Source organism: Genypterus blacodes, unplaced genomic scaffold (assembly GCF_046128005.1).
Source record: "Genypterus blacodes isolate CSIRO-AG114 ecotype Tasmania unplaced genomic scaffold, CSIRO-AGI_Gbla_v1 ptg000020l_1, whole genome shotgun sequence".
Lineage (NCBI taxonomy): Eukaryota > Metazoa > Chordata > Actinopteri > Ophidiiformes > Ophidiidae > Genypterus > Genypterus blacodes.
The window spans coordinates 1,670,569-1,697,804 of record NW_027466833.1 but is presented as its reverse complement, the minus strand read 5'-3'; the positions used below and the strand labels follow the sequence as shown (position 1 = coordinate 1,697,804).

Genomic DNA, 27,236 nt, shown 5'->3' with positions numbered 1-27,236 from the left:
CAAAAGAAATCACACCTCTCCTTCTCCCCGGCTCACGCCAAAACAATCAATGCCTTCCTGAGAGGGACTCACCGAGCGACACGCACCAGAGGGACACAGGCAGAGGGGCGCAGGCAGAGGGACGCAAGCAGAGGGACACAGGCAGAGGGACACAGGCAGAGGGACACAGACAGAGGGACACAGGCAGACATCGCTCTGGGGCTCTAGTTGGAGATAATAAGTGAAGAGTTCTTGGGTCTGTTTCACAGCCATCAGGTCTCATCATATTTGACATGATTCTGGTGTTTACACAGTCTGCCCGTAAAATCCTCTGCAGCTATAGAAGACAGACAGACAGACAGACACACACACACACACACACACACACACACACACACAACACACCCAGGGTGCACACAAGACACGCTTTGCCCTCCTGCTCTCCCTCTCCTCTCTCTCCCCCTCTCACTCTCTCCCTCCTCCTCTGTCTTGCCCTCACTCTCCCTCCTCTATCTCTTTCTGTCTTCTGTTCTCTCTCTCTTTCTCTGCCTCCCTATTCTCTCTCTCCCCCCTGCTCTCACTCTCTGCCTCTCTCCCCCCTTCTCTCCCTCGCCCTCACTCTTCCTCCTCTCTCTCCCTCTCTTTCTCCCTCCCTCCTCCTCCCTCTCTCCCCTCCGTGTCCCATCTCTTATCCGCGGCACAATTGGCGGCGTTAGCACCTGTCAGCTGACTGACTTCTTGTTCCCGGCGGCTTATGAAAAAATCATGGCTGCCGGGCTTCAGCGGCTGCTTTCCCATCAATATGAATTCACCATGGTCTTCATGCAACATTAGGCCGGGCCGTGTTTTCATACAGCCCGCTGCACGCTCCTCCGTCTGTAATACACAAGAGGAAATGAAAAGAGTAAATAGTCCTTTTAGAATGTTGCATTCGATCACGGGTGGAACCAAGTGGCCTATGAAAGAGCGCAGTGTGCTCGGCTTCACGGGCGCGTCACTCTCCTTCTCCAGGTATTATGGCGCCGGGCTGCTGCTTTCTTTGACCGCAAGCCTCTTTGAGCCTCTTTCTTTAGCCTTAAAGGAAACAATAGAATATTTAGTGCAATCTTGACTGTTATCATCAATGCTACAGGTGAAAGGCTTTACAAGATACAAGCCAGGCGTGATATAACGTGATTAGGCCTCAGTCAAGCTAATAGAGTAGTTAGCTACACTGCAAACGCCTGTGAAAGAGTAGCTAGTTACGTAGAAGCTACTTCAAGGGTTTTTACTGTGTTACTAGCAAAGCAGATGAGCTAATGAGTGTTCCATAACAAAATGATTTGTAAGCATCAGTTCACACTGATGTCTGAAAATGAGAGAAGTTACAAGGAGAAGAAATGTGACAAATCATCAAAATCATGGAAAATCTCAAGAGAAAACGAGCTAATGTAGCGTCGTGATGATGTCTCTACATTAACCACAAGTGAGGCGACCAGAAGGAGCGAAGCATGCTGGGATACGTAAGCATATAGTGTAGCGCTAACACAGCTGCTTGTGAACACGTTGGTGGATAAGCTACATTGTTTGGTTTGGTTTCCTGAGCTGCTTTCGAGCTACAAGCTAGCTAACCCCCAGCAGAGCAAATCAAGCATTTACACTCACAAAGAGGCCGTTTGATCTCAACCTGTTAATAACATAATGACTCATCGGGCCTCCTCTCCTCTCCTCTCCCCTCCTCTCCCCCCTCCTCTGCGTCTCCGTCAGCCTTTTAAATGGCGCTGAAAGTCAATTATCTACCCCACTTCTCCCTGACATCATCGCACTAATACGAGCCGCTCTTGACCTTATGTTTGTGTGTCTTTGAGCGCCGCGCCGCTCCCTGATTGGATTAACTTCAAGTGTGTGTGTGTGTGTGTGTGTGTGTGTGTGTGTGTGTTTGTGTGTGTGTCTGGATCTATTACCCAGGCTGTGCTGTGATATCGGACCCCCCCTCCTCTTTTTACACCTCCCCGTAGGCCCACTTGTCCCCACACGCTATCTCCCAGAGAAGCCCAGCAAACAAAATGGCACACACGCAGCATTGTCACGGACACACACACACACAGTCATATCCCACGTGTCTCCTGAAGAAGCCCCTCCGTCTTCCCATCCCACTTCCTCCTTCCCTTCCAATCGAGAGGGGTCACGGTGAGGCGGGGGGGAGCTAATAATCAACTCAATTAAAATGGAGTGTGTCCGTTTGGCTAATTGGCCGAAGCTCTAACGGGCCCATTAGGGGCCAGAGCGAGGTCACAGCGGGACACGGCGGCCAGAAGAGAGCGAGCAGGGATGGAGGGACGGGAGGACGTATTCAGAAACTTTACTCCACCACATCTCCTAGCTCAAATATGTGCTTTTACTCAAAGTTCTTCCATTTTTAACTCGCTACAAAAGGAATTCTACTCTTACATTCAATATTACAGTACATTTTTCCCCCTAATGAACAATTTTTTTTCCTGAAATGTATAAATAAAAAAACACTTTTTCTACTTATTTACCTCTACCGGAGCAGTTAAACTGTTCAGTAATTCAATAGAGCTGCAAAGACAGAGCGTCGGGCCTGACTGACAGCCGCTCTGAGGTATCTGGAGCATCAGTGAGGTACCTGTGTGTGTATGTGTGTGTTTGTGGATCGTATAGCTGGGAGGCGTATGAACCAGCGGCTCACACTGTAACACACAGACACACACAGACACACACAGACAGACAGAGACAGACACACACACAGACACACACACACACACACACACACACACACACACACAGACTGTAATTGTCTCGGAGGATTTTGACATTTGTCTTTTTTTTTCGCGGCGTCAACACCTTTCATATATGCGCTGGATGTTTTCACCGTTGGCTCCCGTGCCCCCGCAGGCGCCGCGTTTGATCTCGGTGAACACTGTCAACTTATTGCGTGACTTCACGGAAAATGAATTCTGTATTTATTTCCACGTTGGGTTAATAGAATAGATGCCTCGCTGATTTGAAAGTCAAACAACCACACCTGCCATTCATTCCCGCCTTTTTTCGGCGGTTTTGTTCTCCGTAGGATGGCGATACAAAGAGAGGATGATAATGAATTGAACCGGCTTATCCTCCGCATTCAGAGGCGTTTTCACTCACCGCACAATGACGCTAAAGCCAGATTTCCATGATTGAAAAGCTTTGAGAAATATTTTGTTTATATTCTCATCTAGATTCTGCAACCTGTGTCGCTGTGACTGGCCTATATACAACAAGGCTCTTTGTGTGTGTGTGTGTGTGTGTGTGTGTGTGTGTGTGTGTGTGTGTGTGTGTGTGTCTGTCTTGCACAGCAGCACAGTGGCCTAGTTTGTGCAAATAAGTGTCAATGCATCTCCAGTCGTGCGTTGCCGGTGTGTGTGTGTGTGTGTGTGTGTGTGTGTGTGTGTGTGTGTGTGTGTGTGTGTGTGTGTGATCGTATTCTAGAAGCCTTAAACAGACTTGTCACGTTTGGAGACGCTGTTGTCACATGGAGGACAAATCTGAAGACGTCAACAGGATGCCAAGAAATGTCTGTCAGTCTCTGACGATGTCGGTCGCTCCATTGTGATTAACGTCACTTAATATTCATGCCAGACTGACACACACACACACACACACACACACACACACACACACACACACACACACACACACACACACACACACACACACACACACACACACACACACACAGGGATATAACAGTCTCATATTGTGACGGGGTCAGAGGTCAACTAAGCAGCGAAGCGGCGATGATACTTCCTGAAGGCCCCTACTCGACTTTGTACCCTGAGATTAGCTGTACAACACTGCCACTTGCTGGACACATGGAGATATTGAAAGTGATTCTGAGTAGAAAATGCAGCTGCGTGTGCTAAAAGTTCTTGGAAATGAAGTGAATTTATTTTTTTGTCTTTATAGTTAAGGTTTGAATAGAAGCAAAACACAAAAGCAGAAGTTTAGATTTGAGTTTTGTGACTTAAATACAAACTCCAACACGTCAAAACAGGAACCTCCGGAATTATTTTGTTTCAGATCTGCAGTTGTAGCTGTCGGTTTTGTTTCCTTGTTTCTGCACCATGTTGTTGTTTTACCTCTGAGAGAGAGAGAGTGTGTGTGTGTGTGTGTGTGTGAGAGAGTGTGTGTGTGCACGTGTATCTCTGTGCCACTCTGACAGGCACAGGCCGGGAGGAAGAACGCCGGTGTGCTCGGTGTGCAAATGGCAGAGCATGTTTTCTTCTTTTTTTCATCCCTTAAACAGACACAAAAAGCAGCCCAGGGACCGTGTGTGTGCGTGTGTGTTGTGGGGGGTCCTGTCTGTAGAACGTGCAGGAGAAGAGCGGGTACTTGGCAGGAGTAGCAGAAACAATTAGCGTCACGCGAGCAGAGGCCTGAAGCAGCAGAGAGAGAGCGAGAGGGAGAAAGAGAGAAAGAGAAAGAGAGAAAGAGAGAAAGAAAGAGAGAGAGAGAGAGAGAGATACCTGTGCACTCTGGTACGTCCCCTTCCTGTCCTCGTCACAGCTCTGTGTTGTTGTTTGTATCCTCACATTCTTAATTGGGGAAATAGAAAAGGAAGAAGATCTGCATCCTGGCAGAGACCTGGACTTCCTGCTCACCTCATCCCAAACATTCCCGTTCTGTGAGTGTGTGTGTGTGTGTGTTCGTTTGGGAGCCGGTCTCACACAGACATCTTCTGTCTCACAATCAAACCTCAGAAAAAAAACACAGATGAAGCCAAGTCAAGGATTTCAGCAAATCTGCACCAAACTAACAAAACTCCAGACCTGACCTTTGATCCTTGGGCCATCTAAGGGAAAGATGGACTTCATCACCGCTGCTGCTACTTGCCAATATGTGGAAGAAGATGAAGACACAATCTGCAGCTGTCTTTAGAGAATCAGCGCCTGTCCTGATAGATCTGGAAGCTCCTCTCTTGTTGTTGGCTCAGTCTGGGCCTGATGGATCCGGTCAGCTCTGCAATTAGAATAAGGAACATCTCCATTCATTTCAGCAGAATCAACACAAGCAGCAGCTTTGCTAGAGAAGCACATTTGGACTTTAACATTAACTCATATGATGGAAGTTAAGGAAATGACTCTGTTGTGAAATACAGATAAGTCTGAAAAATGTCCTGATTGAATAAGAAGGCTCAGAATAACAAGCACAGATAAACAAAGTCAGTGTGCCGAGCCACAGATTTGGGAATTCTGCTAAACAAAAGGCACAAAGTGTTTAATTTTCCTAAATTAGTCAACTTTACCAATATCTCCAGTGTTTTGCAACGTGGAGGAAAAATCGATAAGTTGTTCGTCGTTCTCAAAGGTTGAAGCAGAGTAAACATTGTGTTGTGTGTGTGCGCTGCTCTACAAAAAGGAGCCACACACTGACACACACTCACAACCAGAGGAAGGATTTGACTGTGGAAGCTGTCCGGCCTTCATTGAGTTTAGCAAAGAGCCCAAAGCAGGAATATCATGGCTTCAGGTATTAAAGTGGTGCTCTGTGTTGGACTTGCTGTTGTACTAACAGGTGAGACATGATTTTGTGTGTGTGGAGTCTTGCAGTGTGTAATCTGGGCCGGTCACTAATGGCGGCTCTGGTGCTGCTATTCCAGGTGTGGGCAGGTCGGCTTTTGTAGGAAAGAGCCACAGCAAAGGGAAGGACGACCTGGTGCTGCAGTATGTGGTCAACAACTCAGTGAGGGAACATCCTGTGCTCAGCAAACTCAAGCTGGTGAGAGCAGCACAGAGACACTCAGACACAAGAGCTAACAAATGAACTAACTAACTAATTAACTCACTCACTTGACTTCCACATCACACTTTGAATTCCAGAGTGTTTGATCACTTCAACTTCCACGATTTGCTGCAACTAGTAGATTATTTACTGTTGATCAAACTAAAAATTAACTTAATTTTAGATTTTTGGATCTGCAAAACCAAACCAAATGTATTAATCTATGTTCTGTTCACATTCATCTAAGGTCATAAAGATGAAGATGAAATAAATACAAGATGAGAATGTTGAGCACTTCATATCTTGACCACTAGAGGGCAGCACCTGAGATTCATATTTTACTTCTGTGTTTCAGAGAACTCTGCAGGACCGGTGGAGCATCATGATGGTTCCAAGCGAACAAGTCCAGTTCATGGCCAATCTCATCAGACTCATCAATGCCACCAAGGCCATAGAAATAGGTGAAGACACAACGTGACTCCTGCACTCTCACACTTTAGAGGATATTTCTCTCTTTTATATAATAAAATCACTCATACCTCGTCTAGGCATGTACACAGGGTTTAACGCCTTGAGCATGGCTTTGGCGTTGCCGCAGCACGGACGCGTGGTCGCTTGTGAGATCGAGGAGACGTACGTGGACATCGCCAGGCCATTTTTCAAAGAGGTGAGGATGTTTCATCGTAGACGCCAAGATTTGAGCTCTGCGTTTCAGTCTAGAGAGGTGAATAGCTGCAGACTGCACCGTGTGATTGTGTGTCAGGAGGTCATCACTAAATGCTGCAGGCTGGGCGGTTCTGCTCAGGAAGCTGCGTCATGGAAAAGATGCAAAGCCGAGGAACGAAAATCAATCCAGCTTTTTGGTCTCAGCTTGCTTTCTGTTAAAAAAAAAAAAAAGAAAAAAGAAATCGATGAAAGGAGTGAAACCACGCGGCTGCTGCTCTGACACAGTTTGACCTTTCCTGCAGGCCGGGGTCGAAAACAAGATCGACGTTCGACTCCAGACAGCCATGAAGACGCTGAGTGAGGGTTTCTACACGTCGCTCTGACACATTCTAAAGTTTCATGCTACAAAAAGGTTACTAGCTCTTCGTCTCCGTTTCTTCAGACGACCTGATTGACGCCGGAGAAGCTGGAACGTACGACTTTGTGTTCATCGACGCAGATAAAGTCAACTATGACGGATACTACGAGAAGTCCCTGGAGCTCATACGCACAGGAGGGATCATTGCTATTGACAATGTAAACACACGTAAACACACACACGCAAACATCTGTCAGTAGTATCGCTGACGTGGCGTATTCGGACACACACGGACACACGAATACACACACCCCTGCTATGTTGTTTCCAGGTGCTGTGGAGTGGGAAGGTGGTGGATCCAGCCCCTGATGACCGGACCTCCAGAGCCCTGGACGCCCTGAATAAGAAGCTGCACGGGGACCAGAGGGTGGACCTCAGCATGCTCACTATGGGCGACGGGCTGACCATCGCCATCAAGCGCTGAGGAGCCCCATGTTGGTATGACATCATTGAAATGATTCACAGAAACCTCATTCTGTTCCACTTCATGCACGATTACCATTTAATTCCATTTCTTAAAGATCTTCTGGTCTGGTTTTCAGATGCCAACACTAAACATTCCTGGAGGATTCCTGAGACGATTTGCTTTGAAAGAGAGACAAAATGATTTCATAAGATGAAAACTTGTCAGTGTGTTTCTGTCACAAATACACTGCATCATCTTTCCAGCGACGTAAATTAAAACTTTTAAAAACACATTTTCTGCAAAGGTTTCAGTGCAAATTTGTTTAATGTTGTTCTAATCCAAAATCTATTACATGATGAGCCTGTATTGACCCGTGTGTGTGTGTGTGTGTGTGTGTGTGTGTGTGTGTGTGTGTGTGTGTGTGTGTGTGTGTGTGTGTGTGTGTGTGTGTGTGTGTGTGTGTGTGTGTGTGTGTGTGTGTGTGTGTGTGTGTGTGTGTGTGTGTGTGTGTGTGTGTGTGTGTGTGTGTGGCCTCTGCCTCGTCTGTGCTGTGTGAACAAAACGCACTGACAGGTCTCATTAAAGCGTAGGCTGATGCTCTGGATTTTCAGCACCGTAGGCAGCAGCTCTGTGCACACTGAGGCTTTAAGAGCTCGACCCAGAGTCTCCACAACTTCACATCGGGAGTGAAAGCATGGAGGGCAGACAGGATCATTTCAAACGCAAAGCAACCTTTCCTGGATTAGACGGGACGTTCACCAGGAGGGATCCGAGTGCGATGGCGTCCGAACGCACCGCATCTGGAAGGTTTGCGGAAGTCAACGAGAAAGAACTGCTCCACGGGCTGAACGGACGGCTTGCTGGATTCATCGAGAAGGTGCGTCAGCTGGAGAGCCACAATCATTTGCTGGAGACAGAAATCCAGGATATCAGAGACAAGACGCAGACAGCATCCGACCTGGAGCAGGAGTTTGGACCCGAGCTGAGGAGGCTGAGGAAGGTGGTGCAGGACACGACGCTTCAGAAGCAGCAGATCGAGACCCAGCATGAGAATCTGGAGGAGGAACTGAGCCAAATCAGAGAGCGGCGTGAGAACGAAGTGTGCGGCAGGTCAGACGCAGAGGGAAACATCATGGTGCTCAAGAGAGAGATGAGCCACGCCTACGAGGCCAAACTCCAACTGGAGAAGAAGGCGCAGACTCTCATCGATGAGATCCACCTGCTGAAGACAAACCACCAGGCTGAGGTGTCGGAGGTGACCGAGCAGATCCAGCTTGTCCAGGAAACCATGAAAGAGGTTGGCAAACGTGACCTGACGGAGACTCTGCGGGACATCAGGGCGCAGCTGGAGGGATACGAGGCCTCCGACCTTCAGCAGAGGGAGGAAACCTTCAGATTACAGTTTGTGAAATTAACCAAAGACGCCGAGAGCAAGCGAGAGGCGCTGAAGGCGACCCAGCAGGAGATCCAGGAGTACAGAAGGTCCCTGCAGGCCCGGAACGTCGAGCTGGACTGTGCTAGAGGCACGAGGGAAGCACTGGAGCAGCAACTTCACCAGGCCGAGGAGCGCCACAGTGAAGAACTCCTCTATTACCAGGTAGGACAATAATATCCATTTAGGCAGCAGACATGTTGACTTGAGGGAACATTGTAGCCTGATGACCTTTGCTTCTCCGTCTGCAGGACACGATAAATAAACTAGAAAATGAGCTCATTAATTCCAAATTCGACATGTCAGCGTACCTGCGGGAGTATCAGGACCTGGTTAACGTGAAGATGGCTTTGGATGTGGAAATCCTCTCTTATAGGTAAGACGAGCTGATACACAGCAAGGATTAAGGTGATGAAGAGTCAGAAATGTAGAAATGGTCCCTGTTAGGTTTGTAGAAGGTCAGAAGCCTTTAGAGCAAAATAACAGCAATTAATATGAACATAAGCACATAAGTCACTGGAAATAAACTGTCTGTCTTTCACCTTACAGGAAGCTCCTCTGTGGCGAAGAGGCTCGGATGTCCAGAGAGTCCGACAGCCGCATCTCCACGCCGTACATCTATCATCAGTCCCCCGTCTACAGCCTCCCTCGCCCCAGCCAGCAGGGGGCGCCAGACAGACGAGCCGAGCCCCAGTACAAGTTTGTGGAGGAGATCATAACTGAGACCACCAGAGAGATAGAGATGCTGGAATATGAGGAGGCGGAGTCTGTGGAGAACGGCGGGGGAGAGGAGCAGGAGCAGCAGGAGGAGGAGGAACAGGACCAAGCCAAAAGGGATAGAGGGAGCAGTGAGGAGGACGATTATAAAAACGGTAGAGAGGAAGAGGGTAAGCAGGAGCGTGACAATGAGCAGGATCAAGTAGAGGATGAGCAAGGAGGGGTGGAGGACGAAGGTGTGAATAGAGACAAACTTAAAGAGGAATCAAAGATAGAAGCAGGTGAGAGTAAAGAGGAGCAGGACACAGATGGTAAAGTACAGGAGAGCGAGAGGAAGGATGAGGCAGAGGATGAAGAGCGGATTGTACCATTTTGTAAAGATCCCTCCTCAAAACCTGAGGATTCAAAGCCAGAGGTCCCCGAGGAGGAAGAGGATAAAAAGGACGACTCCCCGACAGAGGCCCTGAAGGACACTGAAGATTCGTCCTCAGCAGAAGCAGCAGAGCCTGCAGACGTGACCTCTGACCCCGAGTCTCAAGCTTCAGCTCAAACCCAACAGCTGAGCAGCGATGTTGACGTGCAAACGGCTCAAACTTTGGCCTCACGAGATTTAACAACAGAGCAAAAGGGCGAGACAGCAGAAGCCTCAGAAGACAAGAAGAATGGAGACGAGAGCGTAGACAAGACGGACGGAGATGAAAGTGTAGACAAGGACAAAGATGAGAACGTAGACAAGAAGGACAGAGACGAGAGCATAGACAAGAAGGAGGGAGACGAGAGCAAAGACAAGAAGGACAGAGACGAGAGTGTAGACAAAGACAGAGATGAGAACGTAGACAGGAAGGAAGGAGACGAGAACGTAGACAAGAAGGACAGAGACGAGAGTGTAGACAAAGACAGAGATGAGAACGTAGACAGGAAGGAAGGAGACGAGAACGTAGACAAGAAGGACAGAGACGAGAGTGTAGACAACGACAGAGATGAGAACGTAAACAAGAAAGACAGAGACGAGAGCGTCGACAAGAAGGACAGGGACAAGAGCTTAGACAAGAAGGAAGGAGACGAGAACGTAGACAAAAAGGAGAGAGACGAGAGTGTAGACAAGGACAGAGATGAGAGCGTAGACAAGAAGGACAGAGAAGAGAGCATAGACAAGAAGGAGGGAGACGAGAGGGTAGAAAAGAAGGACAGAGACCAGAGCGTAGACAAGGACAGGGACGAGAGCGTGGTCAGGGACAAGACCCTAGACAAGAAGGACAGAGACGAGACTGTAGACAAGGACGAGGACAAGAGTGTAGACAAGAAGGACAGAGACGAGACCGCAGACAAGAAGGACGAGGACAAGAGTGTAGACAACAAGGCCAGAGACGAGATTGTAGACAAGAAGGCCGGGGACGAGAGTGTAGACAAGAAGGACGGGGACAAGAGCGTAGACAAGAAGGACAGAGACGAGAGCCTAGACAAGAAGGACGGGGACAAGAGCGTAGACAAGAAGGACAGAGACGAGAGCCTAGACAAGAAGGACGGGGACAAGAGCGTAGACAAGAAGGACGGGGACAAGAGCGTAGACAAGAAGGACAGAGACGAGAGTGTAGACAGGGACGAGGACAAGAGTGTAGACAAGAAGGACAGAGACGAGAGTAGAGGCAAGAAGGCCGGGGACAAGAGCGTAGACAAGAAGGACGGAGACGAGAGCGTAGACAAGAAGGACGGGGACGAGAGCTTAGACAAGAAGGAAGGAGACGAGAACGTAGACAAAAAGGACAGAGACGAGAGTGTAGACAAGGACAGAGATGAGAGCGTAGACAAGAAGGACAGAGAAGAGAGCATAGACAAGAAGGACCGAGACGAGAGGGTAGACAAGAAGGACAGAGACGAGAGGGTAGACAAGAAGGACAGAGACGAGACCGCAGACAAGAAGGACGGAGACAAGAGCCTAGACAAGAAGGACAGAGACGAGACCGCAGACAAGAAGGACGAGGACAAGAGTGTAGACAAGAAGGACAGAGATGAGACCGCAGACAAGAAGGACGAGGACAAGAGTGTAGACAAGAAGGCCAGAGACGAGAGTGTAGACAAGAAGGCCGGGGACGAGAGCGTAGACAAGAAGGACGGATACGAGACCGTAGACAAGGACAAGAGTGTAGACAAGAAGGACAGAAACGAGAGTGTAGACAAGAAGGCCGGGGACAAGAGCGTAGACAAGAAGGACGGAGATGAGAGCGTAGCAACCAAGAGCGAGGAAGACGAAAAGAAGCCGGCCATGCTGACGGTGATCGGTGAAGTTGAAACTCCAAAACTTGATGAATCAGCAAAACCCATCCAAGATGTCACCAAAGATATAGATTTGTCCCTCCAACCTCAAAGGGCAAACGGTGACGATCAAACTCAAAAAGTACAAACTCCGTCTCCAGAGGCAAAGATGAGCAGCAGCGTGGAAGTCAAAGAGCTCCAGCAGGGGGCGCCAGACAGCAGCCCAATACAGAAACCAGAGCTGTCAGAAGGATCAGACGGGTCAGAATGTGAGAAGCTCAAGAAGGTGGAAGGTGAAGCTATGAGAGAGACGCCTGAGAGTCAAACAGAGGGAGTTCATAAGGAGGCAGAGAAGAAGAAATAACTACATGAGATAGAAAGAGTTCAACTGAAAATGAGCAAGAGAACTAGAAGATGAGTGGAGAGCATGAAGCAGGCAAGAAGAAAACAAGCCTCCGACACGAGCAGACGACATCATTCTGACAATGATTTGGCTTCAAAACATGAGATCAGTTTGTTAAAATTAATTAAAATGTGTTTCTACGCACAATTGACCTCATGTAATACTGCATGAACATGACGGACACCTGCTTTGCTTCCACTGTTCTCTGCCTCACTGATGAATAAAGACTTTGAAAATATCTCATGTCTGAATGTTTTTGTTCACCTCAGCAGATGCAGTGGAGTTAAATTGTTTCACGCATAAATAATTCACTAACTTCCACATCACCCACAATCCCAAGCAGGTAGGCAAGTGCATGAAAGAGACGCTGGGTTCTGTTGAGCCACATCGGCACCGTGCTATAGGTACAACAGTTCAAATGTGACGGGATTGGGAAGGAAGTACAGAACTGCTTAAATTCAGGCGCAAACTCAAAGCGTATTGTGTTTCTGCCAGTGGTGCCACTAACCTGGTGGATCACGGTTACCTGTAGCCAGTGAGGGTGTGAAGTGTATTTGTGCTGACTGCAGATTCTCTAAACCTCCTTCGTTGTGCATTTCCTAAAAAGCAACTCAGCACACAGATCAAGCTCCTCAGCATGCAGCTACAAAGTGCATAAACACAGAATTTAAGGAGAGAACCTTGCCAAGTGAATGTAAACGTTGAGTCTAAGTGCCGGGACCCATTCTCCTCGAACATGCCGTGTTCAACACCACATACCAACACCTGGAGTTCAAAGACTTTATTGAAAAGTGATACAGACACATAAGGACCGCCAAAGCTTACCGTGGACACTTGCCTCCGCCACCCACTAGAGCGCGGCACGTCCAAGTGAGCACGCGTGTAACTGCGATTACACCACATCTGGACAATGTTTCCGTTTGGCATTACTGTGAGCAAGAATTTACCTCCCCACCCCCGAGTTGTCTCTTAATACAGGGAGAAAAAAAAAAAAAAAAAAACATGATTGTGCCCCGTCAGCCATGTTGCATCGGGTTCCTCTCACACCTACGGACCAAAAACTGACCGACCCGAGAAACTACCAAGTTTAAAGGGAAGGCGACGCTTTCACAGAACATCACAAACCCAGATGGCCGACGCAAAACAAAACTCTAAAGGGCTTTAATTTGTCCAGGTGTGTGAGAAGAGGAAGTAGTGTTTAAACAAGAGCAGAGGAGCAACATTGTGTACATGATTTAGATGACAAAGGAATATCTGATGGTACTGACGGAGGAGGAAGAAGAGGAAGGTGGTAACCGGTACTTGGGGAATACAATGAAGTCACACGGTTGACGGGTCAAGTGATTTGTATTTGTTTCATTGTCATGGCAGTGCTGGACAGAACAATGACACGACGTATAAATAAAGCCACCTCGTCTTCAAACAGATGCAACAGATGCAACTACAAAGTAAAAAGCAAAAAAAAATAAAAATGTACCAATGACAGAAGCACCAACTTTGAAATGGTACCCAACAAGTTAGTTTGTTGCTGTAGCCTTGAACCACTCCAAGGTTTCCCCCCTTTGCTGGTTTGAGTCGGACATTTACGTTATAAGGCCAGATTTTTTCACGTTATTCCCGAGTCCCTTTTGCAATGTACGCACAGCTTAGGCCTCCAGTTCCAAGCCCAGGCCCAGCTTGTGGCCTCCTGCGTTGATGTTCTTTCCATCCACCAGGGCGGACAGGGTGAGTTTAACACCTGCGCAGGTAGAAAACAACATTTAGACTGAGCAACAATAAATTATGGGGTTTCAAACTGATTCGGGCCTCCAGGAATGACAAGTATGAGTTCAGACTGAGGAAATAGGCTGTAAAGGGCTTCTTCAGAGCGTCTTAAACACTTTGATGGAGAGAAACCTTACCTGGTCTGAGACTCTGGGTGTAGCCGACACCAACAAGACTGTTGTTGTTCACTTTAGCCTGTAAGAAACACATAACGTACAATTAAATGGTGCCGTTTTAACAATACAGGTTTTAGGGCCAAACGCATTTCTCTTCACAAAGCCTGTGCAGCTGGACTCACGCTGAGGGTGGCGTCCTTGTCCAGCTGGTATTTAGCTGCAATGCCAAAGCGTGTGCTGTTGCTGCCAGCGGTCCATGCCAGGTTCACTGCCGTCTCCAGCTTGTCACTCACTTTCTGGTAGATTGAGCCTCCGAACTCGGCGCCGTCGTTGCTTTGAATCGAAGCGTGAAGGAGGAAGATTTTAAGTTGCTTTCGAGTGAGACTTCAGCAGCAGGACACACAACCACATGACAGACGGAGACTTTGTTCTTACACGTTGGTGTGCAGCTGGAAGTCTCCCGTCTTGTAGCCGATGGCAAAGTTGTTCTGGGTCATCTTGGACTTGGCCGTGTCGAAGCTCATCTGGTAGCCGGCGAGCCAGCCCTCATAGCCGACGACGCCCACGCCGTGGATGGTGGGGCCCGCGAAGTCAAAGTCCACGTCACAGCCCAAGTTGACATACTCGCGCTTGTAGGCGGTCTTAACTTTGCCGCTCTTCTTACTGTTGAGGATCACACGAGTCCGTTAGTCCAGATTTAAAACCAACAGCAGCAAATCACAATAATTTTAATCATTCTTTACCCAAGAAAACAAATCAGATATTCCTGACAAAGTCATAGCGAGACCCAAGACCTGAGTCAGGTATCCATATCGGGACTGGGGGATGTGGGGGGGGCATGGTCTCCATTTACACTCGTCACACAAGCACAGATCAGGTTGCACATGTTGCCGTGTATAGGCACCACATGCTGAGCCGAGTGCATGTAAGGATCCCACGATTCAATAGTTCAAGGAAAACGTACAGAAGAATAAAACGCTATCAGCTAGAAAATGGTGACGCCAAAGACTTTACCCAGTGTTTGGTGAGAAGGTTGTGTCAAAGGTCAACTTCAGTCCCTTGGCAATCTAAGGAGAAAGAAAAAAAAAAAAAGCAGTGAGGCATTTGGGACTAATCGTCACCTTCAATGTTTAGGTCGTTAGTTACATATTCACTGCCGTAGAGAATGTTTAGTTTTGGTTCTGACCTGATCTTCAATGGTGATCTCTGTCCCCAGAGTGTTGTCGGTGTTCCACTTCTCAGTGAAGGTCAGGCCGTATTCTGTCCTCTTGTATTTGGTTTCCAAGCTGCCTGCAACTTTGCTGGTATCAGTGTTGGAGGATCCAGATGTTTTGAATTCCTTGAAGAGATTTGATAGAAGGAAAAGACAACGACTTAACACTCATATCACACAACTTTGGCTGGTCTGGTGTCCATCAAAGCCCATCGGTCAAGGGCAAAAATGAAGTGTCGCCCAATTGTCACATAGGCTTTAGGAGTCGTCCTTACCACGCCACTGGACGACTTCGTCTTGACGTCGAGCTTGACCACGCCAAATCCTGAAGACAGAAATATGTCAAATATGCCATTCAAGGCAAGACTACACCACATGTGAGACATGTTGGGTGTATGAATCTGTGCCATTACAATGCCCATGGTGTCAGAGTTGAACCTTACCATAGCCTTTGTTGAAGATGTCCTTGGCAGACTTGCCCAGGTCAGCGTATGTGGGAGGCACGGCCATTGTATCTGCACACAGAAACACATTTGGCTGCTTCAGTTTATTCAGACTCAACCATGCAGAAACACCAACATGACACTTTGGCTCCACTGTACAATGGAGGGGTGTGGCTGAATACTTGAGACTTATCAAGCAGCTATGCAGCTCCTTCCCAACAAGGTTAAGCAACCAGGCTGAAACTGTGAGCGGCCTTGCATTATATAAAGGGGGCAGGACACAGGAGAGGACAACTAGTGTACAGTGAAGCTTTGGTGTCACCTACAACTCTGCAATCAAAGCCAACATAAGCCTTTAGAAACTTTACAGCTACAGAATGCTTAATAATCACTTCCCCTTCTCATTATACAGTGTACTACTGGGCAGCTACATAAAAAAAAAAAAAAGAGCACGTCTAGTTTGCACATATTTACACAGAATCCTCGGTTCTGATAGTGTTGATTAATACCCGCTTTCCCTGCAGTGAACACACTGGTTGGATAGAAAGATAATCCACAGATTAATGACATCTATGACCAACATCCCACAGCACGCAGGGGATTATGACATGCAGATCTTCCTGAACCCACTAGACTACACATGGAACAAAACGGTTTTAAGGGATTCCACATGAGCTCAAGGTTGTCACGTTATAACAAGAAGAGTTTCGTAAAAGTAGACGATATACTTATTTGTTAATATTTGTATTTTACACCCTAGAAGCTACGCAGAGGATCACTTTGTTACTTTCACTTTGCATTTGACCCGCAGGGCACAGATGCGGCGTTCAAATGCTGCAGGTGATGACAGTACTCGTTAGTGTGCGACAGCCCGGCCAAGGTTACCTAACACGAGAGGCCATTTTGCGGCACCGGTACGCCTGAACGCCGGCTAACGAGTCCGGTCTTCCCCGGACTTTGGGCCGGCCGGCGCGGATAGGCGTGGCGGCGCGTGTGCCGGTGCAAATTAGCTCACGTCCTAACTGTCAGGTTCACCAGTCTGGCAATGCGCACTGGGCCCGAGGGGAGTTTCCCGATAAATCCCGTAACGCTTCGAGTAGATTAAACATTCAAAAGTTATTTCAAGGCTGTTTTATTTGCCTATCTTGGCTACAAACGCGCCGTGAAGCGAGTCACCGGGCAGAGCGCCGGCCTGTCGTTCCGGCCGACTGGGTGTCAAACGCTGCATGCCGAGCGTAGCTAGCGTGGCTGCAAGCTAGCTCCGCAGAGTGCCGGCTCGAGTGAAGAACATCAGCCGCTCGTTCCCGCGCGCGACGGAGCAAGAGAACCGTGTGTAGGTGAGAAGAAGCGGGGCTCTTACCGGTAGATGATGGGGGGGCTAGAGGCGAGCTAAGGTGGCTTTAATGGAGATGTTCCTCACACCACACGGCCGGAGCAGGCGTCACCGGTTGGAGGGCGAGCTGAAGGAGACTCCGCACCGCAATGGTAGCAGCCTATCACGTCCCTGCGCAGGACCAGGGCTGCCCCTCAACGTGCCTGAGTGAAAATGTTTGACCGTCACTGTTCATGCTATGCTGGATGGAAAATAGAGATGGTTTACATTTTTTGTGTTTTAGTTCTTGTTGGTTATTATGTCACTGTCGCAAATCTGTTATTGGAAAATAATAATAATAATAATAATAATAATAATAATAATAATAATAAAAATAATAAAAAAAAAACATAATTGTGAATCTCACGCATTGTTATATATGGAATTATTAAATCTGCAATAGCGAAATCATTTTTCTCTTTGTAGTTGTAATAGTAGACTTTCTTTTCCTAAATTAAATCTCTCACGCATTTCAAATTTTTCAGATATCACGGTTTAGAATACTAATGATGCTCATCCTTCCCCGCGGTGTGTGTGTGTGTGTGGAAATTTAGGAATTTGCACCTGTGTTTACAAACGGCTTGAAGGAGTCAAAAGAACTTTATTGAGAGACGCAACAAACACATTGCCAAGCTGTTCCTTGAATAATGGAAATTTACAGCACTGTTGTACTCTTGCAATTTATGAAGCATTTGTACATTTGTGTAACCAATGTTCTCATCCAGATATTTCCTTTGTACAAATGTTATCACAGACTTGATACTGCAGAGACCCGTTCCTCTGTGTTACTGGCTGCCCCATACCTTCTACTGTCTCCTTCTGTTCTTTGTCTGTTCTGCTCAGCATCTCACGACCTTCTCAAGTGTTATTCCTTCTCAGAATAAACAAAACTAAAGACAAAGATCTACTCCAATTATTTATTCACCATCTGACAATAATACAACCTTAAAAAGTCTCAAAAACAATAATCTGAATTTAAGGTCTTACTGTACAATGTCAACGATTTTACGTAACGTCAAGTTAAACAACTTAAAGTTGTGTAAAGTTACATTTAGGTTATGGTTTGCGAACTGCCAATAACCTTTGAGTAGAAGAAGGAGAAGTGTCACGTTCATTTCAGTATTACCACAGTTCCTGAGCGTGTCTCTCTTACAGCTGATGACTCTAGGCTCAGCTTCTCGCAAATCAAGATAAATATAAATCAGCAATATAAGCTTTAACGTGACTAAACTTTAGAATAATAAAGGCAGTCACTTACTCTGTTCCTCAGAGTGGCAGCATGTGTTAGAATGTCCCAAACCAGATGATGTTACTCTAACCAGTTTGACTATTTATAGCACTCATAAAAGTTAAAACATTACACTGAGGACACAGACCACATGTCTCACTTCTCTCCCCATCACACGTTAGATAGATAGATAGACAGGTAGATAGATAGATAGATAGATAGATAGATAGATAGATAGATAGATAGATAGATAGATAGATAGATAGATAGATAGATTGATGGATCATTTATGTAGAGCGGTACGGAGCCACTGTGCTGTACATAACATCTTCATCTGCTTTAGCTTTAGTCTGTTGGAGAAAAGAATGACAATGTGGAAGGAGGAATGAACAGACAAATTACGCAAAGTCTATGAGGTTTGGAAACAGTTACTCAACAAAAGCAAATTTGTTAGTATTTACCTCATCAATGGTTTGAGGTTTTTTAATGACAACAGTGGAATATGTGACACCATCGTCACAGCCAGCATCTGATCCCTGAACAAAGAAGGAGGGACAGACGTGACACATAATGGCAGTGAGAGAGTGGGAGAGTGAGTGAGTGGGTGAGTGAGTGAGTGAGTGTGAGTGCAGTCTGCATCTACTTCTATTGTGACACAACAATATTGCTACATAGTGAAGCCATTGAGCCCATCTCACCCTTGTGGTGTCTCTGGATTCCTCTTGGCTCTGCTCTAAAATACAGGCAAAAGTCTCGTTAAAATTTCTCAATGTGACAAATGGCAATAACAAGTTGAGGTTGAGTGTAGACTCACTGCATCTCTTCAAAATATACCAAATGAGAAACGTTGCCATTACCAGGAAGGTCAACAAGCCCAGAAGGATGAGGATACTGTCTAAGGAAACGCGACTGCAGCGAAACATTTAAAAGCACAGAACATGGAATTGAATCCAAAGAAATAGAAAACTCTGCCACAGCATTGTCTAAAATGTGTCATTCATCTCTGTACAAATGTATCTTTAAATCGACAACTAAATGTGCAACTTCATTCAAATATGTTAATGGTTGAAGCTACTGACCTCCCATGTCCATCTGTGGCAGGTCCGCTGGTCGTAACCTGTGGTGCTAGAGCGTAAAACAGGCTGATTAGCTGAGTAATGAATGACAATAATTGACAATAAAACATCTTCATAGCACTTTCTTGTAATATTACTTGGAGTCGTTGGTTGGACTTTTTCCTTCATATTTACACGGACTGGCACCTGCAGGTCTCCCGTGTCACACCAGTACCAGTCACTACTGTTGGGCACCAGTCCACTCATCATCACCATGGAAACGCCGTGGTCGCTTGCATTAATTTTCACTCTTGCTTCCCCTATCAATCCCGATTGTTCCTTGACACAGGAACTGCCCAGCTTGCACCACTGCACGACTCCAGATGTGTGGTGACAGCCAATGGTTACGCTCTGCCCATTAGATCCATTTACCTCCTGATCAGACACAGACAGTGTGGGAGCATCTAAAGGGAACAGACAAATGTCAACAAGAACTACATTTGGCATAATATTGTTGAAGTTGAAAAGAGTTGCAAAGACTTCAGGGATCCTACTTTCAGTGACTGACAACTGAAACTGCTCGCCCGCATCCGCTCCATTGCGCTCCACGATACACCAGAAATAGGAGTCATGAACCTTCAGATCGTTAATCGTCACGGTGAAGATGCTTTTTGCACGGTCATCGGAGATTGAAAACTTTCCTGAGCTGTCCGGCTTGTTTGTCCGTACTTTATAAACACAGGAATGCCAGGAATCTCCTGCACACAGGTATTTCACGTGGTCTCTGTAGCTCGAATCGTAAAGACACGGGATTGTGATGGAACCCCTGGCCTTCACTGGTACTTTACGGATGGTAAATACGCTGTAAATACCTGCAACAATAACCACCAATAACCATTTTACTCCTTCAGATTATGATTACCTCTATAAAAGGCAACCTGAGTGGTTATTAGATATACTATACACAGCTGTAGTCAACAGAGTCAGAGTTATTTAATCGTTCGAAAATATCTAGTATGCAGTTCATCACACTGTTCCCCCAAGTGTGATCGAGGAGAATAAAGTCATAATCAGAACATGATTAAAAATGCTAAATGATCCTTGTTACTGACCTGTGAGTCCAGCGACGAAGAAGAAGATACCGAGACAGGAAGCCATGTGAATGTGAGTGAGTGAGTGGAGACAGAATTACTGACTGGGTTTGTTCTTCCTTATTGTCTCACTTTCATGCAGTTACTCTCTGCCTTAACATTCTTCCTCTTTAGTTTGTATTACGTGGCCAAAATCAGGAAGCAAATACGCAAAAATGCTTTGTCACTTTACCTTTATGATAATCATAGCACAATCTCCATCTCTGTGTCTATTTCCTGCATTCACTTACACAAAAACAGCAATAGTTTTGTCTTATAACTTAGATATTTGTATTTGTGCCTCATTGTAAGCTTAAGTGTCCAAATGACTCAGCGCAAATCTACAAATTCTGCATAATATGACAACACAATGGCAACAAAAAAAGGACAGTAAAGCTCTGATAAGACAGCCGTTCACCATGGAGACAGAGGCAGAGTGAGACAGATTTGAATGAATACTTTATTGGGAATGAAATGAGCTGGAAGATAACTTGAATTACTGCTCCTGTAGGTGAGGGTGTGAGTGTTAAACTGCACGTACACGAGGCCTCCACACCACCTATTTCATTTGGTCCATTGATATGGACTCTCAATTCCTCAATCCATCCTGAACCTGTAAAATAAACAATAAGAATCCATCACATTCTGCCCTCAGCTTCAGGGTCTGAATGTAGAAAATCAGACCAAAATGCTGCTGTCTGCGTCTTGATCTAAAGTCCTACAGTTCGTTTTTACCAGCATTTATCTTGTAGCATCTCTAGTGTGGAGCCATAATGTTGTAGATCACACCATCACAGTTCTCTGCCGGTTCAGCCTAGAGAGAAATGTGAAACACAGAAAATGAAATAATTGGAGTCAAAATGGCAAATGATACCAGTCAGGAACTTTCAATATTTACTGGAAAAACTATAAAACCCAATCACATACCTTTCATCGCGCCCCATCTGATAATAACACAATCTTAAAAAGTCTCAAATCCAATAATCAGAATTTTAGGTCTTAAAATGTCAATGATTTTACATAACTTCATTAAAGTTCCGTAAAGTGACATTTATTTTACGGTTTGTGAACTGCCAATAACCTTTGAGTAGAAGAAGGAGAAGTGTCACGTTCATTTCAGTATTACCACAGTTCCTGAGCGTGTCTCTCTTACAGCTGATGACTCTAGGCTCAGCTTCTCGCAAATCAGGATAAATATAAATCTGCAATATAAGCTTTAACGTGACTAAACTTTAGAATAATAAAGGCAGTCACTTACTCTGTTCCTCAGAGTGGCAGCAGGTGTTAGAATGTCCCAAACCAGATGATGTTACTCTAACCAGTTTGACTATTTATAGCACTCATAAAAGTTAAAACATTACACTGAGGACACAGACCACATGTCTCACTTCTCTCCCCATCACACGCAAGATAGATAGATAGATAGATAGATAGATAGATAGATAGATAGATAGATAGATAGATAGATAGATAGATAGATAGATAGATAGATAGATAGATAGATAGATAGATAGATAGATAGATAGATAGATAGATAGATAGATAGATAGATAGATCATTTATGTAGAACGGTACATACTGTGCTGTACATACCATCTTCATCTTCTTTAGCTTTAGTCTGTTGGAGAAAAGAATGACAATGTGGAAGGAGGAATGAACAGACAAATTACGCAAAGTCTATGAGGTTTGACAAGATCCTGTTACTCAACAAAATCTAATTTATTAGTATTTACCTCATGCATGGTCTGAGGTTTGTTATTGACAAGAGTGGAATATGTGACACCATCGTCACAGCCAGCATCTGATCCCTGAACAAAGAAGGAGGGACAGACGTGACACATTATGGCAGTGAGTGAGTGAGTGAGTGTGTGAGTGAGAGTGCAGTCTGCATCTACTTCTATTGTGACACAACAATATTGCTACATAGTGAAGCCATTGAGCCCATCTCACCCTTGTGGTGTCTCTGGATTCCTCTTGGCTCTGCTCTAAAATACAGGCAAAAGTCTCATTAAAATTTCTCAATGTGACAAATGGCAATAACAAGTTGAGGTTGAGTGTAGACTCACTGCATCTCTTCAAAATATACCAAATGAGATACGTTGCCATTACCAGGAAGGTCAACAAGCCCAGAGGGATGAGGAGACTGGTTGTAACCTGTGGTGCTAGAGCGTAAAACAGGCTGATTAGCTGAGTAATGAATGACAATAATTGACAATAAAACATCTTCATAGCACTTTCTTGTAATATTACTTGTCGTTCGTTGGACTTTCTCCTTCATATTTACACGGACGGGCACCTGCAGGTCTCCCGTGTCACACCCGTACCAGTCACTACTGTTGGGCACCAGTCCACTCATCGTCACCATGGAAACGCCGGGGACACTTGCATCAATTTTCACTCTTGCTTCCCCTATCGATCCCGATTGTTCCTTGACACAGGAACTGCCCAGCTTGCACCACTGCACGACTCCAGATGTGTGGTGACAGCCAATGGTAACGCTCTGCCCATTAGATCCATTTACCTCCTGATCAGACACAGACAGTGTGGGAGCATCTAAAGGGAACAGACAAATGTCAACAAGAACTACATTTGGCATAATATTGTTGAAGTTGAAAAGAGTTGCAAAGACTTCAGGGATCCTACTTTCAGTGACTGACAACTGAAACTGCTCGCCCGCATCCGCTCCATTGCGCTCCACGATACACCAGAAATAGGAGTCATCAACCTTCAGATCTTTAATCGTCACGGTGAAGATGTTTTTTGCACGGTCATCGGAGATTGAAAACTTTCCTGAGCTGTCCGGCTTTTTTGTCAGTACTTCATAAACACAGGAACGCCAGGAATCTCCTGCACACAGGTATTTCACGTGGTCTCTGTAGCTCGAATCGTAAAGACACGGGATTGTGATGGAACCCCTGGCCTTCACTGGTACTTTACGGATGGTAAATACGCTGTAAATACCTGCAACAATAACCACCAATAACCATTTTACTCCTTCAGATTATGATTACCTCTTTGAAAAGCAGCCCGAGTGGTGATCAGAAATACTATACACAGCTGTATTCAACAGTCAGAGTTACGCAATTATTCGAAAATATTTTGTATGCAGTTCATAACACTGTTCCCCCAAGTGTGATCGAGGAGAATAAAGTCATAATAAGAACATATACAGTACAATATAGTGCAAAAGTGCAGATCAAACATGACAGGAGTGTATTTAAAGTGTCACTGTTACAGAGGTGATTTAAACATTATGATTAAAAATGCTAAATGATCCTTGTTACTCACCTGTGAGTCCAGCGAAGAAGAAGAAGATACCGAGACAGGAAGCCATGTGAATGTGATTGAGTGAGTGGAGACAGAATTACTGACTGGGTTTGTTCTTCCTCATTGTATCCCTTTTATGCAGTTACTCTCTGTCTTACTGTAACATTCTTCCTCTTTTTTTTTTTATAACTTGCGAATCTACAAATTCAGCATAATATCTGACAACACAATGGCAACAAAAAATGGACCGTAGAGCTCTGATAAGACAGCAGTTCACCATGGAGACAGAGGCAGAGTAAAACAGATTTGAATGAATACTTTATTGGGAATGCAATGAGCTGGACGATAACTTGAATTTCTGCTCCTGTAGGTGAGGGTGTGAGTGTTAAACTGCACGTACACGAGGCCTCCACACCACCTATTTCATTTGGTCCATTGATATGGACTCTCAATTCCTCAATCCATCCTGTAAACCTGTAACCTGTAAAATAAACAATAAGAAATTCATCACATTCTGCCCTCAGCTTCAGGGTCTGAATGTAGAAAATCAGACCAAAATGCTGCTGTCTGCGTCTTGATCTAAAGTCCTACAGTTCGTTTTTACCAGCATTAATCTTGTAGCATCTCTAGTGTGGAGCCACTCTGCTGTAAATCACACCATCACAGTTCTCTGCCGGTTCAGCCTAGAGAGAAATGTGAAACACAGAAAATGAAATGATTGGAGTCAAAATGGTAAATGATATCAGTCAGAAACTTTCAATATTTACTGGAAAAATTATAAAACCCAATCGCATACCTTCCAACGCGCCCCGTCCTTCACTACCACAGCACTGTATGTCACACAGTCGTCAGGTGTCTCGCTCTGAGAGACAGATGTTTTGTATGATCAAAGTGGACAAACATACATGCTTCCTGTTTTTTGGTGGATTTATAAAATGCCCCTCCCTTGTGTGCTTTACCTGCTTTGAGACAGCTGCGTGCTTCCTATACAAGACATTACTGTACAGCATGTCATCAGTTTGACAGACCTACGTGATGAAGAGAATGAGGCATATTCATTTGAAAGTGGCAGTATTAAAGTAGGATGATGACGCTAAGATACTATGAGGCTATTTTTACGTGTTGAACTAATTTCCGCTTGGCCTGCCAGTGTTTGCTATGCGAGTGTATTATCGTCGACTTATTTCCTGCTATGTTTCCTCAGGAAACGCTTGAATAGGACAGTATTTGCTTGCCAAACCCGTCTGCAGCAGAGCACATTTACTGTCGTCAAAGGTCAGACGCACAAACAAACAAACCTGGTCTAGATCTCTAAAATGAGGAGTTTTTTGTGCATTTGTCACATGAACTTGTTGGCCTAAGCTGAGCTGCTTAAATGAACCCAAAAGCTTCATACCTGTGGAGAAACCCTCCACTGGAAAGTGCTCGAGTGCTGTGTGTTTACCTCGGTGACCTCACGCCTGGCCTCACCTGAAACACAAAATGTACTCAACAAAATGTTGTACAATGAAGGTAATGATGATGTTCAGGCAGATTAACATTACAAACTCACTGCGTCTGAGCTTCCAGCAGCCAAAGAGAGTGGCGCTTATGACCAACAAGAGCCCAATCAAGGGGGCCATGACGATGATCAACATGAAGGAACTAGCAGGAGATCAAGAAACAGGAAACAGGCCATGTGGTTAGAGGTAAGAGGATCAGAATATTGCGATCCCACATTTGAATGCGAGGAGCACTGACCCCTGTTTTACGTCTTGCAGGCCGCCTCCATCTCCCATCACGTCCATGGAGTTTGTGGTTTGAACTGCTGACGGATCAGAGGCGGGAACTGATGGCCACTTCTGTCCTGTGGCTAAGATGAAGTAAACTCATGTGAATAGCAGCTCTCTTTCCCTTTTACTATTTTTTATTATTACGTTTTACTTCCTTTTTGCTTTTCTGTGTTCTTTATTTAACCCTTACTGTCTCTTTGCTTATTTCCTTTCTTTTCCACTGACACATGTTTCTATTCCTGTCCACAGGGTCAAAGTAGAAGAAGTAGGAAAGTAATAAATGTATTTTGACTGCTGCCTGCTTCTTTCTTCCACATTTCACCCTTCAGCCTGAACACTCTGCCTCTTTCCACTTATTGGCTTGGGTTTGTTATAGCAAATCATTATTAGTGTAACGTGTAACTCTTACTGGTGCTGGGGCTCTTTGTGGTTGTTGTAGTCGGCGCTGGTGCATAAACAGTGATGTGGATGGGCATCTGTAGGTCTCCTCTGCCACACCAGTACCACCCACTGCTCTCCAGCTTCAGCCCCCTGATAGTCACCTTGAAACCAGTACGGAGGACGGTTATGCTCGTTCCATCCATCCTTCCTGTATCTGTGCTCATGCAGGAACTTCCCAGTCTGCACCACTCCATTATGTTATGCCGCTGACAGTAGCACATGATGGTCAAACTCTTTCCTTTATATCCCACAACCTTCTGTTGGTCCACATAAAGGTTGCCGGTGCCGGTGTCTTGTCAGGCAAAGGATGAGGAAAAATTTAGTTGTTGAGTGATGAGAGAGACAGAGACATAAAGAGATTTTCTTACATCGGTTTTCCCACTAGGAATGGTTATAATTTCACACATTTAAGACCCGCTTACATTGGGCGACTGAAAGATCAAACTGCTGTTTGACATCCAGCCCTTCATCAATCTCCACAACGCACCAGAAACGAGCACCATGGTGTCCCTGCCTCAGATGGTGAAAGATCACAGTGAAGATTCTGTTGTGTCTGTCGTCAGAGATTGAAATCTCCCCCGATATTCCTCTGTTTGTCTCAACGTTGTGTACTCCGCTGGTCTTAGCTGTGTACACGCAGAAATCCCAAAGAGGACCTTGACACAAGTATTTCACATGGTCTCTGTACTGAGGCTCATAGAGACACGGCACAGAGATGGAGTCCCCCGCATTCGCTTCTATTTTTCTCACATGTCTGTCCTCACTGTGAATTCCTGCAAAAACCACAACAGCTTGTCAACAGATCAGTAAGTAAAGGTTTCTGCAAAAACCACAACAGCTCATCAACAGATCAGTAAGTAAAGGTTTCTCTAGGTCAGCGTTCGTGGTTAGTGCTTCAAAATGTTCAGCATCTTTGTCATCATATAGTCATAATACTTAATGCCATTTATGCAAATAAGATAATATGAATGTTTTTAAGGAAGCCGGAACTTACCAATGAGACCACAGAGTAAAATAAAACATACAGATGTTGGAGTCATGTCTGCATCACTTGATGTGAGAGGTAAATGTGTCTCTTCCTGTGAGTTTGTATCTGATTCACTTCCTCCTTTATCTGTGCCAGTGTTTCTGGTGTGGGTCTTTAGGTCTTAGTGATTTATGGGTTTGATAAAAGAACCTTATTTACAGAACCAATTGCAAGTTTAAGTTCAATCTGTATTTGTTTATGGCTAAATGAATGACATTGAAATGACATTTCTTTTTGGATGGAATTTACAGTGCAAAAATGTATTGCATTTTCTGCATTATTTATTGGATTTTCATTTGATTTATCTGAAATAAGCTCATAAATCCACTTTCGAATCATGTGATTAACCCTTGTGTTTATAAGCTCACACATAT

General features: G+C 45.4%; 6 protein-coding genes across 17 annotated transcripts; 2 read left to right on the top strand and 4 right to left on the bottom strand.

Annotated features, from left to right (window-relative positions):
* The first annotated feature begins 5,354 nt into the window (after positions 1-5,354).
* Positions 5,355-7,521, top strand: comtd1 (catechol-O-methyltransferase domain containing 1). Of its 2 annotated transcripts, none has more exons than XM_076141721.1 (8): positions 5,355-5,532; positions 5,618-5,736; positions 6,095-6,200; positions 6,288-6,406; positions 6,708-6,762; positions 6,848-6,981; positions 7,095-7,261; positions 7,366-7,521. In XM_076141721.1, exons 1-7 carry the CDS (start codon positions 5,478-5,480, stop codon positions 7,245-7,247), a joined length of 741 nt encoding a protein of 246 aa, XP_075997836.1. In that variant the 5' UTR covers positions 5,355-5,477; the 3' UTR covers positions 7,248-7,261; positions 7,366-7,521. The 2 variants fall into 2 exon arrangements, with proteins under 2 accessions (XP_075997836.1, XP_075997837.1); XM_076141722.1 differs by having other exon boundaries at positions 7,345-7,521.
* Positions 7,522-7,598: 77 nt separating this feature from the next.
* LOC142991640 (uncharacterized) lies at positions 7,599-12,256 on the top strand. Of its 4 annotated transcripts, none has more exons than XM_076141719.1 (4): positions 7,599-8,826; positions 8,913-9,037; positions 9,211-10,491; positions 10,573-12,256. In XM_076141719.1, exons 1-4 carry the CDS (start codon positions 7,924-7,926, stop codon positions 11,993-11,995), a joined length of 3,732 nt encoding a protein of 1,243 aa, XP_075997834.1. In that variant the 5' UTR covers positions 7,599-7,923; the 3' UTR covers positions 11,996-12,256. The 4 variants fall into 4 exon arrangements, with proteins under 4 accessions (XP_075997834.1, XP_075997835.1, XP_075997833.1 ...); XM_076141720.1 differs by having other exon boundaries at positions 9,211-10,606; positions 11,246-12,256; XM_076141718.1 differs by having other exon boundaries at positions 9,211-10,606; positions 10,658-12,256.
* A 544-nt stretch (positions 12,257-12,800) lies between these two features.
* LOC142991629 (non-selective voltage-gated ion channel VDAC2) lies at positions 12,801-17,080 on the bottom strand. The gene is made up of 9 exons (XM_076141705.1): positions 16,931-17,080; positions 15,571-15,642; positions 15,403-15,452; positions 15,101-15,253; positions 14,929-14,981; positions 14,350-14,577; positions 14,097-14,247; positions 13,936-13,993; positions 12,801-13,772 (listed from the first exon to the last, which is right to left on the bottom strand). Exons 2-9 carry the CDS (start codon positions 15,635-15,637, stop codon positions 13,681-13,683), a joined length of 852 nt encoding a protein of 283 aa, XP_075997820.1. The 5' UTR covers positions 15,638-15,642; positions 16,931-17,080; the 3' UTR covers positions 12,801-13,680.
* Positions 17,081-17,845: 765 nt separating this feature from the next.
* Positions 17,846-20,429, bottom strand: LOC142991628 (polymeric immunoglobulin receptor-like). 3 transcript variants are annotated; one of them, XM_076141702.1, is made up of 8 exons: positions 20,338-20,429; positions 19,780-20,097; positions 19,384-19,689; positions 19,250-19,295; positions 18,985-19,079; positions 18,869-18,903; positions 18,632-18,706; positions 17,846-18,520 (listed from the first exon to the last, which is right to left on the bottom strand). In XM_076141702.1, exons 1-8 carry the CDS (start codon positions 20,381-20,383, stop codon positions 18,458-18,460), a joined length of 984 nt encoding a protein of 327 aa, XP_075997817.1. In that variant the 5' UTR covers positions 20,384-20,429; the 3' UTR covers positions 17,846-18,457. The 3 variants fall into 3 exon arrangements, with proteins under 3 accessions (XP_075997817.1, XP_075997818.1, XP_075997819.1); XM_076141703.1 differs by having other exon boundaries at positions 19,028-19,079; XM_076141704.1 differs by lacking the exon at positions 19,780-20,097.
* A 376-nt stretch (positions 20,430-20,805) lies between these two features.
* Positions 20,806-23,716, bottom strand: LOC142991627 (uncharacterized). Of its 5 annotated transcripts, none has more exons than XR_012960982.1 (9): positions 23,644-23,716; positions 22,999-23,316; positions 22,606-22,908; positions 22,422-22,517; positions 22,306-22,340; positions 22,089-22,163; positions 21,949-21,973; positions 21,091-21,169; positions 20,806-20,968 (listed from the first exon to the last, which is right to left on the bottom strand). XR_012960982.1 is itself a non-coding variant. In XM_076141699.1 (9 exons), the coding sequence occupies exons 1-8, from the start codon at positions 23,687-23,689 to the stop codon at positions 21,113-21,115; spliced, it is 969 nt and encodes a 322-aa protein (XP_075997814.1). In that variant the 5' UTR covers positions 23,690-23,716; the 3' UTR covers positions 20,806-20,968; positions 21,091-21,112. The 5 variants fall into 5 exon arrangements, 3 of the variants coding, with proteins under 3 accessions (XP_075997814.1, XP_075997816.1, XP_075997815.1); XM_076141699.1 differs by having other exon boundaries at positions 21,935-21,973; XM_076141701.1 differs by having other exon boundaries at positions 21,935-21,973; positions 22,465-22,517.
* Positions 23,717-23,950: 234 nt separating this feature from the next.
* On the bottom strand, positions 23,951-26,903 carry LOC142991626 (polymeric immunoglobulin receptor-like). Of its 2 annotated transcripts, none has more exons than XM_076141697.1 (10): positions 26,830-26,903; positions 26,258-26,608; positions 25,804-26,127; positions 25,363-25,474; positions 25,175-25,266; positions 25,019-25,092; positions 24,582-24,650; positions 24,419-24,484; positions 24,227-24,305; positions 23,951-24,103 (listed from the first exon to the last, which is right to left on the bottom strand). In XM_076141697.1, exons 1-9 carry the CDS (start codon positions 26,873-26,875, stop codon positions 24,249-24,251), a joined length of 1,191 nt encoding a protein of 396 aa, XP_075997812.1. In that variant the 5' UTR covers positions 26,876-26,903; the 3' UTR covers positions 23,951-24,103; positions 24,227-24,248. The 2 variants fall into 2 exon arrangements, with proteins under 2 accessions (XP_075997812.1, XP_075997813.1); XM_076141698.1 differs by having other exon boundaries at positions 25,067-25,092.
* Positions 26,904-27,236: the final 333 nt, after the last annotated feature.

Excerpts from the sequence above, each read along its gene's own strand:
- comtd1 (XM_076141721.1), top strand. The coding sequence starts at position 5,478 with ATGGCTTCAGGTATTAAAGTGGTGCTCTGTGTTGGACTTGCTGTTGTA. Across the intron at positions 6,201-6,287 it reads CACCAAGGCCATAGAAATAG|GCATGTACACAGGGTTTAAC; the intron begins GTGAAGACACAA and ends TACCTCGTCTAG. Across the intron at positions 6,407-6,707 it reads CCAGGCCATTTTTCAAAGAG|GCCGGGGTCGAAAACAAGAT; the intron begins GTGAGGATGTTT and ends CCTTTCCTGCAG.
- LOC142991640 (XM_076141717.1), top strand. The coding sequence starts at position 7,924 with ATGGAGGGCAGACAGGATCATTTCAAACGCAAAGCAACCTTTCCTGGA. Across the intron at positions 8,827-8,912 it reads AAGAACTCCTCTATTACCAG|GACACGATAAATAAACTAGA; the intron begins GTAGGACAATAA and ends CTCCGTCTGCAG. Across the intron at positions 9,038-9,210 it reads GTGGAAATCCTCTCTTATAG|GAAGCTCCTCTGTGGCGAAG; the intron begins GTAAGACGAGCT and ends TTCACCTTACAG.
- LOC142991629 (XM_076141705.1), bottom strand. The coding sequence starts at position 15,637 with ATGGCCGTGCCTCCCACATACGCTGACCTGGGCAAGTCTGCCAAGGAC. Across the intron at positions 14,578-14,928 it reads ACCTTCTCACCAAACACTGG|TAAGAAGAGCGGCAAAGTTA; the intron begins GTAAAGTCTTTG and ends GATCCTCAACAG. Across the intron at positions 13,994-14,096 it reads ACAAGGACGCCACCCTCAGC|GCTAAAGTGAACAACAACAG; the intron begins GTGAGTCCAGCT and ends TGTTTCTTACAG.
- LOC142991628 (XM_076141702.1), bottom strand. The coding sequence starts at position 20,383 with ATGGCTTCCTGTCTCGGTATCTTCTTCTTCGTCGCTGGACTCACAG. Across the intron at positions 19,690-19,779 it reads TCAGTTGTCAGTCACTGAAA|ATGCTCCCACACTGTCTGTG; the intron begins GTAGGATCCCTG and ends TGTTCCCTTTAG. Across the intron at positions 19,080-19,249 it reads GCCACAGATGGACATGGGAG|TCGCGTTTCCTTAGACAGTA; the intron begins GTCAGTAGCTTC and ends GTTTCGCTGCAG.
- LOC142991627 (XM_076141699.1), bottom strand. The coding sequence starts at position 23,689 with ATGGCTTCCTGTCTCGGTATCTTCTTCTTCTTCGCTGGACTCACAG. Across the intron at positions 22,909-22,998 it reads TCAGTTGTCAGTCACTGAAA|ATGCTCCCACACTGTCTGTG; the intron begins GTAGGATCCCTG and ends TGTTCCCTTTAG. Across the intron at positions 21,974-22,088 it reads AACCTCAGACCATGCATGAG|ACTAAAGCTAAAGAAGATGA; the intron begins GTAAATACTAAT and ends TTTCTCCAACAG.
- LOC142991626 (XM_076141697.1), bottom strand. The coding sequence starts at position 26,875 with ATGACTCCAACATCTGTATGTTTTATTTTACTCTGTGGTCTCATTG. Across the intron at positions 25,267-25,362 it reads CTGCAAGACGTAAAACAGGG|TTCCTTCATGTTGATCATCG; the intron begins GTCAGTGCTCCT and ends ATCTCCTGCTAG. Across the intron at positions 24,651-25,018 it reads AGTGGAGGGTTTCTCCACAG|GTCTGTCAAACTGATGACAT; the intron begins GTATGAAGCTTT and ends TTCATCACGTAG.